At 54.0% G+C, this 14,211-nt stretch overlaps 1 protein-coding gene across 4 annotated transcripts in view; it reads left to right on the forward strand.

Moving 5' to 3' along the window:
- Positions 1 to 4,565: 4,565 nt before the first annotated feature.
- The window catches only part of MKX (mohawk homeobox), a 48,986-nt gene continuing 39,340 nt past the window's right edge, over positions 4,566 to 14,211 (forward strand). Inside the window, exons 1-3 of one of the 4 annotated variants that reach the window (XM_074574399.1) lie at positions 4,566 to 4,668; positions 6,313 to 6,560; positions 8,651 to 8,810. In XM_074574399.1, the coding sequence (XP_074430500.1) occupies positions 6,379 to 6,560; positions 8,651 to 8,810 (342 nt within the window). In that variant the 5' untranslated portion in view covers positions 4,566 to 4,668; positions 6,313 to 6,378. Of the gene's footprint in view, positions 4,669 to 5,687; positions 5,740 to 5,930; positions 6,023 to 6,312; positions 6,561 to 8,650; positions 8,811 to 14,211 lie in introns of those variants that run through there. The other 3 variants (XM_074574397.1, XM_074574398.1, XM_074574400.1) reach the window with 3 other exon arrangements.

Genomic DNA, 14,211 nt, shown 5'->3' on the forward strand with positions numbered 1-14,211 from the left:
TTCTCCTGCTAACCACGTTTCCCCCTAATTAACACAGCATTACAGAGCATTGTCATTCCCAGGAAAAGCATCTGACACCTCTCAGGAGACCTTTGGCCCTGGTGGCCACTCACTGAGCCCCAACAGAGCTGGGAAAACACAGCTCCTGCAAAGACCACAGCCCTCCTCCTCCTCCTCCCCATGTCCACTGCACACAGCAGCTCAAGTGCAGCAGAGGCCCTACGGACAGTGCTTTGTTTTACATGGCCCAGGGGATGGAAATATAAAAAATGCAATGAAAAATGGGCGTAGAACAGAGTGGTGAGAAAAAATAAAGCCCCTGAGAAGCAATCAGGAGCTTGTTTTTCAAAATACTTTGGAGGGGTTCACATGGAAGTAGAAAGAACTGGTATCTGGTCCTTCTTTGGAGATCCTGTTATATTTTTGTTTATTAATTCTTAGGACAAAACACATCAAGAAAATGCAGAACAGAACTGGGTCCTCCAGTTGCTTCCCAGATGAAACAACAGGTACAGGTTGAGTTGTTTTTTTTTTTTTGGTCTGTGGTTTTTCTGGGGCCTTTGGGGACACTAACCCCAGTGCTTTTTCCAGAGTTTGAGGGTGTCACCAGGGATGCCCCCACTTCTTAGCAGAACCAGGGGAGAGCACTGCCTGCTGCAGGTCCCAAAGAAATGCCTGCCCGCTCCCCACGTTTGCTAGCCCAGCTCACTGCCTCCAGAGAGGCCCCAGTCCCTCCACGCCTGACAGCCCTGTGTCAAGCTGCATTCAGGGTTTACACATGGTTGACCTCTACCCGTGCCATTACACAACCCATGCTCTGGGTTTCATCACCGATCTAAACTGGAAGCCAGATGACAAAATATTATGTGTCGTAGCACACAAGTCCACTCTATAACCCAACCTGTGCCCTCCGTCTGCTCTTTTCTAAACACAAACTGCACACAGCCCCTCCTGTAGTTTTGGGGATGACAAGAATGGGACCTTCCCACAAAGTCCTCTCCCACGTTTGTACAGAGTCTGGTGCAGTCTGTTCTGTGCAGTGTCTGTTCCACCTTTCTGTGGCATTCAGTGGCCTGCAGACAGCAGACCAGCACCCTTAATGAACAACTTTCCTGGATCTGAACGATAAAGAAACATCTGAGTTACTCTGAGTGCCACACTAGAGCTACAGTCTACAATTTTGTCTCAGTCTAGTCTTGCTGGACCTGGAAGTGAAACCAGGATTTGGTTAATGGTCATATCTGCCAGGCTTCACAATGTCCTCTTGACAACCTCCCCAACATGCTGTTGTTGCCCTCCTTGCTCCCCACAGTCTTTGGCCCGGCGGTTTGGCAGTATTACCTGCCGTGGCCCTACGAGCACCACCAGCAAAGCTGCTTTAGGGGTGATCACACATGATGTTGGTATGTTTGCTTCCTGCAGACATGTTTCCATTTCAGCACATCCTCTTACCAATTCCAAACCAAATACGCATAAAGAAGAGAAATAAACACACATTTTATCTTTCAGGTGCACCTTCACTGCTGTTGAGAACCTTCCAAAGCTCATTTCTCCACAGCTATTTGTATGCAAAAAGGCCTGTAATTAGGTGGCAACTTCAGAGCCTATCTTTGCTTTCTAGCAGACCAACATAATTACCTCCCCCCTTAGATGTCATATGCCCAGGATGATGACCCCGTTGCTCCCAAGGATGGCTCCCAAGGGCACCGAGCCGCCCTTGCTCTAAGCCAGGGGCTATTCTAGGCATTGGTCCTGCAAAATGTCCAAAGGGGACAATTATTCTTCCTGCCTTAGTATTAAATTTAGCAAAGCTCCGTGTTACGAGATTTAACTTCGCCCCTGCTTTACTTTACCCCAGTGCTTTGGGGTCTGCTGGACTGAGCAGAAAGAGCCCCTGCAAAGGCTGAGGCTCTTGAGGCACCATTTCAGCCAACTTGGTCAAGCAGGTCCATCCTTGCCTATGTTTGCCCAGCGCTCACCCGGCTGCTGCCATGGATGGCAACAAGCCTCCACAGTTGCTCTCCCTTGCAAGTGTGGCTATTTTTTAGTGTAGATAACACATCATTTTGCATAATCCTAAACAATTTCTCACCTATCCGACTTCTCCGGCCCTTCGACATACATGGCCATAGATATTTAGCCACCCAGCATGCCATAGCGCAGAGCGTACCAGGGACGTGAGGAAATTCTTTGCATTTCAAACATATATGTTTACTGTGAAGGAATCCGCAGCTGGAGGGGGGAGCTGTGAGAATGCAAGAACGCCAAGGGAACATTTGCTGAAAGCATTTAAAAAATAACCAGAGCACGAAGCAATGGACAAAAGCAACATTTTGCTGGGAGTGCAGACCAGAAACCAGGACTGCATTTAGGAGTGTAGACAGGGCTCTACCAAACTGGTTGTGGGTTTCCCCCTGCTCCTGGCCGGGGAAGGGGGAGCAGGCAGAGCAGTGCCCCAGCCCGTCCTGGTGGTGCCAGACGGGGTGTGCAGGGCGGCCGCCCACCACGGGCAGACGGGCTGGGGCTGAGCCCCTCCGCTGGCTGTAGCGGGGTTGGCACTGGGGAGCTCCATTGCTCACAGCCTCGGGAGCAAAGTGTCCTCTCAGCCTGACAGCACCGTTGATTTTTTTCCTGGCTCCTCCAGTGAGACAGATTAGGCCTCAGAGCACCACTTCTAGGCTCTTTCTGCACGATATCCCTTGGAAAGGTGCCTTGCTGCCACTTTCTGGCATGCCAGCCCGGCCTGATGGCTGTCAGAGGCTGGGCACGTGGGCAATGGCGCTGGGAGAGGGCTGTTGCAAGGACCAGCAAGGAGGTTCCTGCAGCTCAAGCCCCGGGTGCCCCAACGCCCCCTGCACCCTTGGACCCCTGTCCCACTGTGGGATGCATGGGATCCCTGGTGCTGCCATCAGCTGGCGCTGCACCATCCTCAGGGGAGCCGGCTGCGGGCCACAGTATGTGGCTAGCAGCTATTGACTTACTTTTCCGTGCATGGCTGGGTATGTAACCTTAATTAAAAACATGAAGCCCACAGTTTGTATCACATTCGCAATGTTAAACAAGCTCTGGAAATAGAAACCCTGTTTTCATTTAAGCTTTTCAACTGTGATCTAAGTAATAAAATATGGAGGGGGCGGGTGTGTGTGAGATTTACATGTGATGATTTGGGAGATCTCGCTGCTTTAGAGGCTTGTAAGGCGCCGCGGTGCCAACTGCTCCTGCCGCTGCCTCACTGCGCTTGGCAGCGCCTGCCCCGCACAGACTTTTGGTTTTTTCCAGAGCTGCTTTCCAAATGCTGATTTCTGCCCTCGGCTCTCGTTGCTGTGATTTATTCTGGGTGCGGGTGTGGGATCTGCCAGGCCCTCAGCAACCTGCTGCCCTGGCTGCCCATGCCCTGCCCGGCTCTGGGCAGGCAGGTAGGCTAGGCAGGCAGCGTGCGCCCCCACCACTCCTAGGGACCACCCATGTCCTGGAGGACAGGCACGTATCCTGCAATGCGGACAACGATCCCCGCAAGCCCATGCTCAAGTAGCACCATCATCAGAAGACACAGGGGAGGATATTGTTGCCTTCCCGGTTCCTCCTGAGCCACCACGAAGGGAATGAACGTCCATCCCACCATGGTGGGCAGGCAGGAGGGAAGGGTCTTCTGAAGGCACCTGCTCTGTGCCCTGTCAGTGCATGGGCTGACCCTGCTCCTGAGGGCCTGCAGAGCCCAAAGACACCTGCTGTGCCCCATCCGTGCCTCCCCCGGCAGCTGGGGACCAGACCCTGCACCTGTTCTGCCGGAGGGGATCACCCCTGCAGTGCTGGAGGGGCTGGGAGTGGAACAGGAAGACAACAGGGCAAGTATTTTATGAGGCAGCAAAGAGTTGGGATCACCTTCCGGTTTCACTGGGGTGAACAGGAGCCCTCAGGAGCTTGCTTTTGATCAAGCCTGACACTTTCTCAGCTCCTTTTGCTGTAATGTAATTATAACAATACTTCCCAGGTCATAAACAGTTCAGCTGGGCATGGCAATAATTGGAACGGGGTGTTTTGCAGCAAGCCCCTAATAAGCACGTTAGCACAGAGGCGTTTGTCCCACGGTGTCCCCGTATGCCCCCCCTTCCCCTCCAGCTGTTTCTGAGTGCTCTGCCCAGGGCACGTACTGTGGGGGAGTCTCAAACAGGGCTTTTCCCAAAGGCCCGTGGAAGCGCAGGGTGCAAGGGCTGTGCACAAGTGCTCCTGTCGTCATTTACGCCTGTTTCTAGCCTTTGTTTTCTTTGCCGGGGACTGGCAGTGAGATGTTCCTGGGGGTTTTTACCACCCTGGGGACGGCGATTTTTCTCTCCGAACGACAGGGTGCCTTCAGCACATTGCCCTTCCCCAACCTCCCTCCTGGTTCCCTTCAGCAAATTGCAACTGGGCCGCCGATCCCCGACGCCAGGGTGCTCCTCTTCCAGAGAGCCCCTTCCCCAGCGCGTGTGGCTGTGTGACGTCGCAGAGAGCGGCCGTGACGTCACGCGCCCGTGACGGAGGGGCTCAGGGAGGGGGGTAGGTCGCAGAAAACACCCCACGGCGGGGCGGAAAAGGTGCGGCAGAGCCCGGGAGGGGGACGCGGGGGTGCCCGGGGACAGGAGCCGCCGCCGTGCCCCGCCGCCGACGGAGCGGCCGCTTCCGCAGCAGGTACCTGCCCCCGCCGCGGCTCCGGAGCCGGGAAGGCGACGGCCGCCAGCCCGCCTGTCCCCGCCGCTCCAGCGCCAGGGGCCGCGGAGAACCGCGTACACCCTCCGCTGTGGCCTCTCCGGCCCGGGAGGACGGGACGGGGCCAGGGTGGCGGAGAGGGGAAGGGACAAAGGCGGTAGCGGCTCTGCAGAGTCAGGTCCTTTGGGGTCACGCTTGCGGGGACAAGAACAGGGACAAGGAGCCCACGGGGTGCCGTGGAGGGCGCGGGGGGTGCGCGCCGCGCACGTCCCGCCGGGCCCGCGGGAGCAGACGGCTGTTCCCCGCTCACCCGCGGCGGTCAAGTAACGTCTGAATTACATCCTTGTAAATATTGACTGTGGCCATCTTCTTCGTCTCTGCGCACAGTAACCGAAATGTTAAGCCCGGCGGAGCCGGGGCCGGGCTGGCTGCCCCTCAGGGCGGCGGGGGATGCGGGGGTGTGGAGCGGCGGGTCCGGGGGGGCCGGGACACATCCGTGGGAGCGGGCCGGGGGCATCCGCAGACCTCGCCGGCCACTGAGGATCGCCTCTCCCGGGGAGCGCGCCGGCCGCGCCGAGGATGCTAAACGGAGCGGGCTGTCTCCCGGCTTGGGTTGCGGTCTAATTTATAATCCTTGTAAGGGAAGGGGGGGACACACGAGGAGACGGAGAAGGGTGGGGGGAGATGTTTCCCGGTCCGGCTTCATTAAATGCCGGCGTTAATGATCGGCGCGGGGCTGCGGCTGTCAGCACGGCCGCCGCCGCGCCCGCTGTGCCCCGCGCCCCCGACGGGGGACTTTTCCGCAGGTAGCGTGACCCTCGCCGTGTCCTCAGTCGCCTTCCCCGAGGGACCTCCCTGTGCACACCGGGGACTGCCCAGCCGTGCACTGCCGTCCCCTCGGCTGCCCCTCGCCGGGCTCCTACCGCCCCTCCACGCACCGCCCCCCGACGCCGCGCTGCCCGGGCGGGGCCCGTGCCCTTGCCGGGGCTGCCGGGGTCCCCTCGCCGGCGGTGCCTACCCCCTCGGGGCATGGGGAACGGCGGTCCCGACAGCGTGAGTGGCTGCGCGGCGGCTGTGCCTCCCGGCGCCGGCTCTGCGCATTTGGTGGTCGTTAAAAACAATTTGTTTCCCTCCCCGTTTGGGGAGGGGGAAGGGGAAAATCATTCCGGGGAAGGGGAGGGGAGGGGAAGGGAAAGGGGGAAAAAAAAAAGGAAAGAGTGTGTGTGTGTGAGAGAGGGCGAGAGCAAGCGAGAGAGAACCACCAAACCCAACAGAAAACCCGCGCTCCGAACTATTGCGACACGGAGCGAGGAGCGCGGCGGAGGCTGGCGGCGAGGTGCGAGCGGGAGCGGGCCGGGCCGTGGGAGCGGGCCGGGCCGAGGGGACCGTGGGAGCGGGCCGGGCCGCGGGAGCGGACCGGGCTTGGGTGGGGGGGCCGTGGGAGCGGGCCGGGCCGTGGGAGGGGCGGGCTGACCCCCTCCCTCCCCCGCCCCCCCCCCCCCCCCTCCCGTGGGTGGGCAGGCGGCGCCCGGTGCCTCCGCGCTGCCCCCCCCCCTCGCCGGTCGCGCCGGGCGGGTCTCGGCCGTTCGTCGCGGCTGCCCGGTGACCGCTGCCGCCTCCCCGCAGCGCAGAGCGAGCCCCCGCACCTCGGAGCCGGCGGCCAGCCCGACGGCGGCCCCCAGCCCCCCCACCATGAACACCATCGTCTTCAGCAAGCTCAGCGGCCAGGTGCTTTTCGAGGAGGACGCCAAGGAGCGGGAGCGGAGCGGCCGGCCCTACGTGGGGGTGGTGGAGGGGCCGCACCACGCCGAGGTGCTGCTCCCCGACAGCCCGTCCATCAAGGAGAGCCTCAGCCTGCGCAACCGGCGGACGGGGTATGCCGTGCGCTCGTCGCCGCGCCGCGCACCGGCTCCGCGGGGCGGCCCTGCCGCGTAGCCGGTTTGGGGTTGCGAGATGGGTTTCTGGAGGAGTCCTCCCCCGCGGCCCCGGGTCCGTACTCTCTGGGACAGCTACGGTGGGAAATTCCGGTAATAGATGATGCAGAGGCGTCCGATTGGGCTGGAATGTGGCAGACAGAGCGCTCCTGTCCTGCGGTGTTTGACCTCCCCCTTCTCTGCCTCCAAACAAAAACAAACCGGGGAAACCGGGGCTCGTCCGGTTTGGTCGCGCGCTTCATGTAATTAACTCCCCCCACAAAAAAAACCAGAGGCGCAAGGCGGAACGTGTGAAACCTGCGGGACGGGGCGGCCGCGGGGCCGGTCCCCGCCGGCGGGGCCGGGGCAGTCGGTCTGCGGCCGGGGCTGAGGCGGACGGTCACTGCGCGGTCCCCGGCGCTCGTTCCTCCGTCCCGGCTGGTTTGCAGCGCACTGGGCGAGCGGACGGGAAGGAGCTGCGTTGCCGGTGTATTCACCGGGATGGGATTTAAAACGGACTAGGTCGCTGCCAGTCAAGGCTGATGTTAAAATCGTTTTGGTAAAAAGGCAGCTGAGGCTGAGCCGTCTGCGGCTGATTATTTTATAATTTTTTTTGGTGCTGGAACAGGTGAAATAGGAGGTGATGAGGGGACGTGTTAGATCCGGCGGGTTGTCGGCCGCAGCTCGAGGGGTTGAACTGGCGAGCGCGGACGAGGGATTTCGGGTCAGCTTTATAAAGTAAAGACTAAGGAGCACAGTCAGGAGGCACTGAAACCGAGAAATGCCGAGGAGCTGTTTTTACTGCCGAATTTCCACCTTAAAGATTGCATCAGCTCGTACTTTTAGCGGCGGTGCCGGTTGGTAGGACGCAGGTTGTGTTTCACCGGCATGTTATTAGCAGCCGATCGCGGCGGAGCTGGGTGGCCGAGGGAGCGCCGCACGACGCGGTCCGGCCCCGGCCCGGCCCCGGCCCGGCTCGGCTTGTCGCGGCTCGGCCCCGCACGGCCCGGCCCCGCACGGCGCCGTGGCGCCCCCTGCAGCCGCCGCCGGGAGCCGCCGCCGCCCGGAGCCTCCGCGCAGCGCTGCCCGCCGGCCCCAGCTCGCCTCTGGGTTTTCCTTCCGATTCCCCGGTTTTGGGTTTTTTTTTTTTTCCACTCGCTTTTTATTGTCGACCGTCTGTTACAAACAAACACCTTTTCCTTTTTCTTTTTTCCTTTTTTTTTTTTTTTTTAAACGGGAGTTGCGTTTCATTCCCCTCGGTTTCACCTTTTCCCCCGGCAGGCGTGGGGCTCTGGGGGCTGCTTCGCGTCGCTGCCGGCGGCGTTGGGGAGCGGTATGCCTGCCACCCCGCCCCAAGGAGCACTCCCGCTCCGAGCGGGGAAATGACCCTGGAGGTGCTCGATGCCGCGGGTTTCCATGAATATAACGGGCAAATAAATTCGGGCGGGGGGCAGGCTCGGTTGGCCGCGGGGGCGGCCCGCACCGCGCTGGGGTGCGCGGCCGTGCCCGTGCCCCTCTGGAAACAGACCAACCACACGCCTGGCAGATGCCGAGCACCGAAAGCCTGGGGAAACTCAAACCCCGCACAGGCGAAGCCCTGACCCCGCTGAAATCCCCGCGGTGGAGTCGCCCGGGCCCGCAGCATCATCGCGGCTAGCGCCCGGGGTGGGCGAAGCCGGCGCCGAGCCCTCCCCTCTCGGTCCGATCCCCCACGACCGGGGCGTTCGGGGGAGCTGCGGGCGTCGCCTTCTCCTCAGCCACCGGCCCGGGGCGAGGGTTGCTGCCGTGGAAAGTCCCCGAGCACCCCGCGGGGACGGGTCTCGGCTCCCCCGGGGAAGGGACAGACCCTGGCAGGGCGCGCTTCGGGGTCGGGGCACCCCCCACCTTGAGCGGGCTCCCCCCGGGCAGGGCGCTCCGCGGGCGGGTGCGCATCCCTGCGCGCATCCCGCACCTGCGGGGGAGGCCGCACAGAGGGGCTCGGTGCAGTGCCCGGGGCCGGGCGGGTGCCCGCCGCCCCGGCCGCTGTCCTGAGCGCCCCTTCTCCGCGGCAGGGCGCGGCAGAGCGGCGGGAAGGTGCGGCACAAGCGGCAGGCGCTGCAGGACATGGCGCGGCCGCTCAAGCAGTGGCTCTACAAGCACCGCGACAACCCCTACCCCACCAAGACCGAGAAGATCCTGCTGGCCCTCGGCTCCCAGATGACCCTGGTGCAGGTAAGGGACCCCTCCACCCCCACCTCCGGCGGCTGCTCTGGGGAGTTTCACGGGCGGGAGGGACGGGTCAGACGGATCAGCCGAACCCGCCCCCGTGAGCTGAGCATCAGGGAGGCATCCGTGCAGGCAGAAAGGCCGAGGGTCCTGTGCTCATCCTTCCCTCCGCCCCCTCTAGGACCCCTCCTCCAGCAGGATTCTATCCCCCAAACAGGAATTCCCACAGGACTCTATTCCCCAAACAGGAATTCCCACCTCTGTGCGATCCTGGCCAGGGAAGTGCGAAAGGCAATCGGCAAAAGGTGTGTGCTTTCCCTGCGAGGAAGAGAGGCCCTCTGCCTTTAATCTCATTCATAAATACAGCAGAAATATTTTTGCTTAGTCGTTAAAAATCTTCAGGGGGAAAAAAAATCAGTAATGGGGGATTTCAGCAGAGAATATGAATTGTTGAGGAAGTTGTAGGGAGCTACTCTTTCCCCTTTTGAAAATGGGCTAGAATGGAAACAGTTGCGTTGTTCTGATAATAATTATCACCTGTTGCACGGATGTTTGAGTTACCATCCCCACTGTGTGCAGCGTCTCAGCCTGCAGGGACTGTGTTTCACAGTCTTGCAGGAATTATCATTATAGTGTAATTAGACAAGGGGAGTAATTGGTTTGCTCTCAGGTACAACTCCCCTGAAATGACTGGCAGTTGTGTTGCAGTGAGAGGTATAAAGTTCGCTGCAAATGTTTATAAATCTTAGTCCTTTGTTCTGTTTGCCATCTGGCACTCTGTTGAAATATATGGTTAAATGCTATCGGTTGCTGAGTGATGCTATCTCAGGTCTGGATGCTGCAAAGATTTATGCATTGTGAATAATCTAATTTCCTGACTGGGAGCTACTGCTAGGTGCATAAAATGAAACACATGTGTTTGCAGGATCGGGTCCTCAGCGCTCTGCCTAACGCATTATGTGTCACTTTGCAAAGAACATGAAAATATCAAAATAACATGAAGTATTAGAAAAAGAAGGTGGTAATTCGGCGTTATTGAGTACTCCTTCAAAAAGGCCAGTGCTATGAACTTCAATCCTAGTAACAGCAAAATGGGAAACTTTTACACTTTAGTACCTCGCTGTGAAACTACTGCTCTAGAAAAAACACTATAGCTTTGACAAGAATAATATTAATGTCTCAGAAAATGCCAGTTATAACTGGAAGATATGGTTAAAACAACTTTTCTTGCTTTTAAAAAATATACATGAAAGGTTTGCTCAGACTTTTAAAAATAGGATTACATAAACGCTATCCATTCAATGCCACGATTCAATAGGAGTAGTTTATTGGACTTTGGTGTTTAGAATATTCCTGTATTTTTACATGAGATTTAAAACATACATCCAGAATACACGCTGGGAGACGTTCACATTAATGATATCTTGAGGAGTTCTCCTGTTCTTTTATAAATGCCATGGAATGAACAGACAAGGGGAAAAAATGGTGGGTTTTTGCAGTATTTCTCTTGTGGCAGCTTTAATAAATCCCGATGGGGATACGCTGTGTTAGCCTCTGTAAAAGCATCAAGTGAGCCATGGCCACTACTCCACAGAGTTTTATGATCTACGTAAGGTGTAGAATAAAATTAAAAAGAACCACGGAGGGCTGCGTTTATCTCTGTTAGACCCCCATGCCTCTGGTGGATTTAAGCTGAAGCTGAATTTGACTGGCCTTATTTCTATGAACTGTAATATTTGAAAGAGCTGTGCAGAGCAGCACATCTATCTCCATTTACAGAAGCACACCATCAAAAAGAGACCCCAGATGTTTCTTCCATCATTTGGGTGCAATGCTCTTTTAATCCAGGAATACGATAGCATCTGTACGAGAGGTAAATACATATGTCTGGCACCAGCAGCAATTCCTCAGCCTGGAAGAACAAAACAACGCACGCCCTACATCTATTTTTCAGATGCCCAGAAAGAACAAGACTGTAATCCAGATCAAAATTCTTGTTCTCTGAGAGAGAGAGAGGGCCAGGCTCTGATCTCAGTCACGCTGGGTACCTCTGAAATCGTTTCCCCAAAGGCTGTGCTCTTTCAGGACAGTGCTATAACCAAGAGCAGGCTCAGGACTGGGCTTCGATACTTCTGTCCCAGAGGGGCACTTTGCAAATGCATCAGCCAGGGGCTCTTGTGATTGCTTTTCTAATCTAGTAACACCAGACACCGCTGGAGAACCAGGGATCGGTGTATGATGTTTATTCCGGGTAACATGCCCTCACGTTCACTGACCTGTCTCATATTTCCCACTCTTCTTCCATTTCTCGGTGCTGTCCCGCGGTGTTTGCTCTTGGTGGGAACGTACGCTTGCCCCCACAGCTTTCCACTCCTGTGGAGGCTGTTGTCTGCTGACAGCTGTTACCTCATCCCAGCATCCCTCATGTGCTGACGCCTTGTCGTTGGAAGCCCTAGGGAAGACAAAAGATACTGTTGAAAATCTCTTTTATTTTCCGCCAAAATGCCATTTAGGGAATGAACGGTTGCGGTTTTTTGGTTTTCACTTGACTGCTGCCCTTAGAAAAGGTCGTCAGCAGCTGCCTGGAAGATGATGTTGGTGACAGTAATATTGGCAATATAGCTTTAACTCTTCTCCATGTGCTTTTCTTTCATCTAATGACCCTTATTCCATCTATCCAAAGGAGCTTTTGCAGGAACATGGCATATATAAAACCGATCCTTCTGTGAGACAAGGAGGCGTCCAGCCCTGTTTTCTACTGTTATTTTTAGGACAGTATCTGCATGTCAGATCTTCCACAATTTTATTTTCATTAGTTTTTCTGCCACTTGGTTGATTTTAACTGAATTTGTTCTACCTCACTATTACTTTGAGTTAACCCCCTGTTCCTGGGTGCAGTGGGACAGCAAGGGGGCTGTTCCAGCTGTGTCCAACTGTACTGCAGAAGGAAAGTCAGACTCTTTCAAGGAGGTAGGATTTCGCAGGAATCATAAATCATCTTGTTTCTGAATAAGCAGTAGCAAAACCTGGGGCAAATTCTGGGCTGACTTATTCCTGAGCAGGCCAACAAGGTCTTCAGGAGTCCTCAAGGCAAATGTTATTGCAGCTTTCAGTCCAACAATCCAAAGTTTTCTACTTCCCCAACTGCCAAAGCAGGAAACCAAAAAAGCAATATAGTTTGAAAAGGCATTTTATGTTTTACTCCAATTAGATTCCAATTCAGAATCCAATAATTTGTCCTATTAATATGCTATTAATATGCTACCTTTTCATTTGTATTATTACCACAGTGCTTGATTTATTTTATTTTAAATTTCAGGTTAGATGTTCTTGTGAAATAAAAAAGAAAAATGGCCGTATATTCCTTCCAGAAAGAAATATGAATGGCCGTATTGTTGAAAAGAAGTTTTTTGCAATACTAGGATTAATATATTGGTCATGTGTTGCTATGGATTTAATAGTATTCAGATTTATAAAGGCATATCTGGATTACTGGAGGAGGAGAATCACTTGATTTCTGTTCCGTTTCCGAAATTTTGGCAACTCTTATGCAGTGAAGCAGAACAAATTACAATAAAATTGAAGAGTCTCCTCAGAAGTAAAGCCAGAGAGTCAATATTTCATGATGCTGATATAAGTACCTGATGCTCTTTGGGAATGACTGAGCTGCTGTAAAATATGAATGCTGGAAAGCACGTCTATTATCCTTCTCCTTGGGTTTTGTCTTTTTACTTCTTGAAGAACTGCATGATTGTTACCTTACAAGAATAGTGAGTTCCATCACGCATTTTTTTCAAAATACTTTGTTCTTTGTGAGGTTTCTGGGACAAAGATTTTCCTACTGGCTTTATGTAAATAATTATTTTTATTATTTTTGGAGGTCACAGTAATGTAACTTGGGACCATGCTAAAGGGTGGCCGGCTTTTGGCAGCTTTGGTGGTTTCTTTTTGGAATAGTTTAAGTCAAGTGTGGTGCAAAGAGGTACTTGTAGTGTGAGTGGGACCTACAGCAGTAGGCATGCCGCTTTTTAAAGACCACATTTGGGGGCTGGTTGAAATTACTGACAAAACTGTCCTTGGCTTTAAAGGAGCGAGGGAAAGCCTGTAATAACCCAGGCGGTGGCTGGAGTTCAGGGTGAGCTGGTATAGCCTGTGGCCATGCAGCCTCTTCCAGTCCACACACCTGGAGGTTGTCCACGACTGAAGAGTAGGAGAGATGTTGAATCTCTTGATGTTTTAGGGATCAGGATTTTCCAGCAATATACAGAAGTGACCAAGAGCAGGAAGGCACCCTGAGATACCACACCACAGATCTAGCCTAAAAATCTCTTAAGTGACCTTGTAATTGCATTTGGGGTAAGAGTTTCTGGAGTGAGCTCGCTGCTTTGTGCTTTGGCTTAAAGCTCCTCTTGTAAATGCTGACTTCAGGTTCTTTCATAATGATCAAATACTACTATTTCCTCCTCTCATAGCAGAAGACTTAAAATATGACTCATCTTTTCATATTGATATGCAGAAAGCAAAGCGCTGGCATGGGAAGAATGAGCCCAAAATAGACCAAGAGTACCATGCAAAAATCACTCCTGCTAAATTTAATTGCTTTTATGTATGAGTCACGCTAATACTACCCTATCTTTCTCTTCTGTACGTGGCACTTCACTGATGAAATATTTCAATATGTAATGAAATAATGAACCTCTTTCTGGTGAGATGTTGGAAAGCTGTCAGTTTTGTGAGACGCTGCAGTAACTGCTGTAATATTCAGTGGGACCCTGGATCGATCCATCTCTATTGTTACGTACTGGATTTTGGATTTATACTAAATCATGCAGCAGCCAGGTGACTGCTGCTTCAGCTGAGCAGTCTGGAGAGAGTTTGTTAACAGCGTTAGAAAGTGGATGGATTCCAGCCCACCCTTTCTGGTTTGCTGTAATGATTGCTGTGTCAATATGATGAATATAAACAAGTAGCCTTGGAAGAGAATGAAAATTACTTACTCTTCTGTGCCAGCTACAGTTTTGGTCTTCTAACCTGTCATAGTAAACTACATGGTTTGTAAAGTTATGTGTTTGGCATCTGAGTGCTGATCCAGGGCTCACTGTATTTTCGGTGGAACCCTGTTTCATGTAAACATGATTTTGAGTAAAATCAAAGTGACAGGCTTAAGGCACCACTGCTAAGTTCTGGGTGGGACTCTGAACCAAAGATTGGTTTTTCCTTTAAGCAGATAGTGTTTATTGTTTCCTGTAATCACCCTAGAAGAGATGATCAGTCCAGAATAATTAGCCGAATACTTGTGTGCAATTTATACAACCTTAGCTACAATAGACAGATGACAAAACTAGGGCCAAAATCCAACACTGAGGTCTACAGTTTGGCTTTCTAGGAGGTAGGGTAGCATGTATTG

This window comes from Larus michahellis, chromosome 2, assembly GCF_964199755.1.
Source record: "Larus michahellis chromosome 2, bLarMic1.1, whole genome shotgun sequence".
Lineage (NCBI taxonomy): Eukaryota > Metazoa > Chordata > Aves > Charadriiformes > Laridae > Larus > Larus michahellis.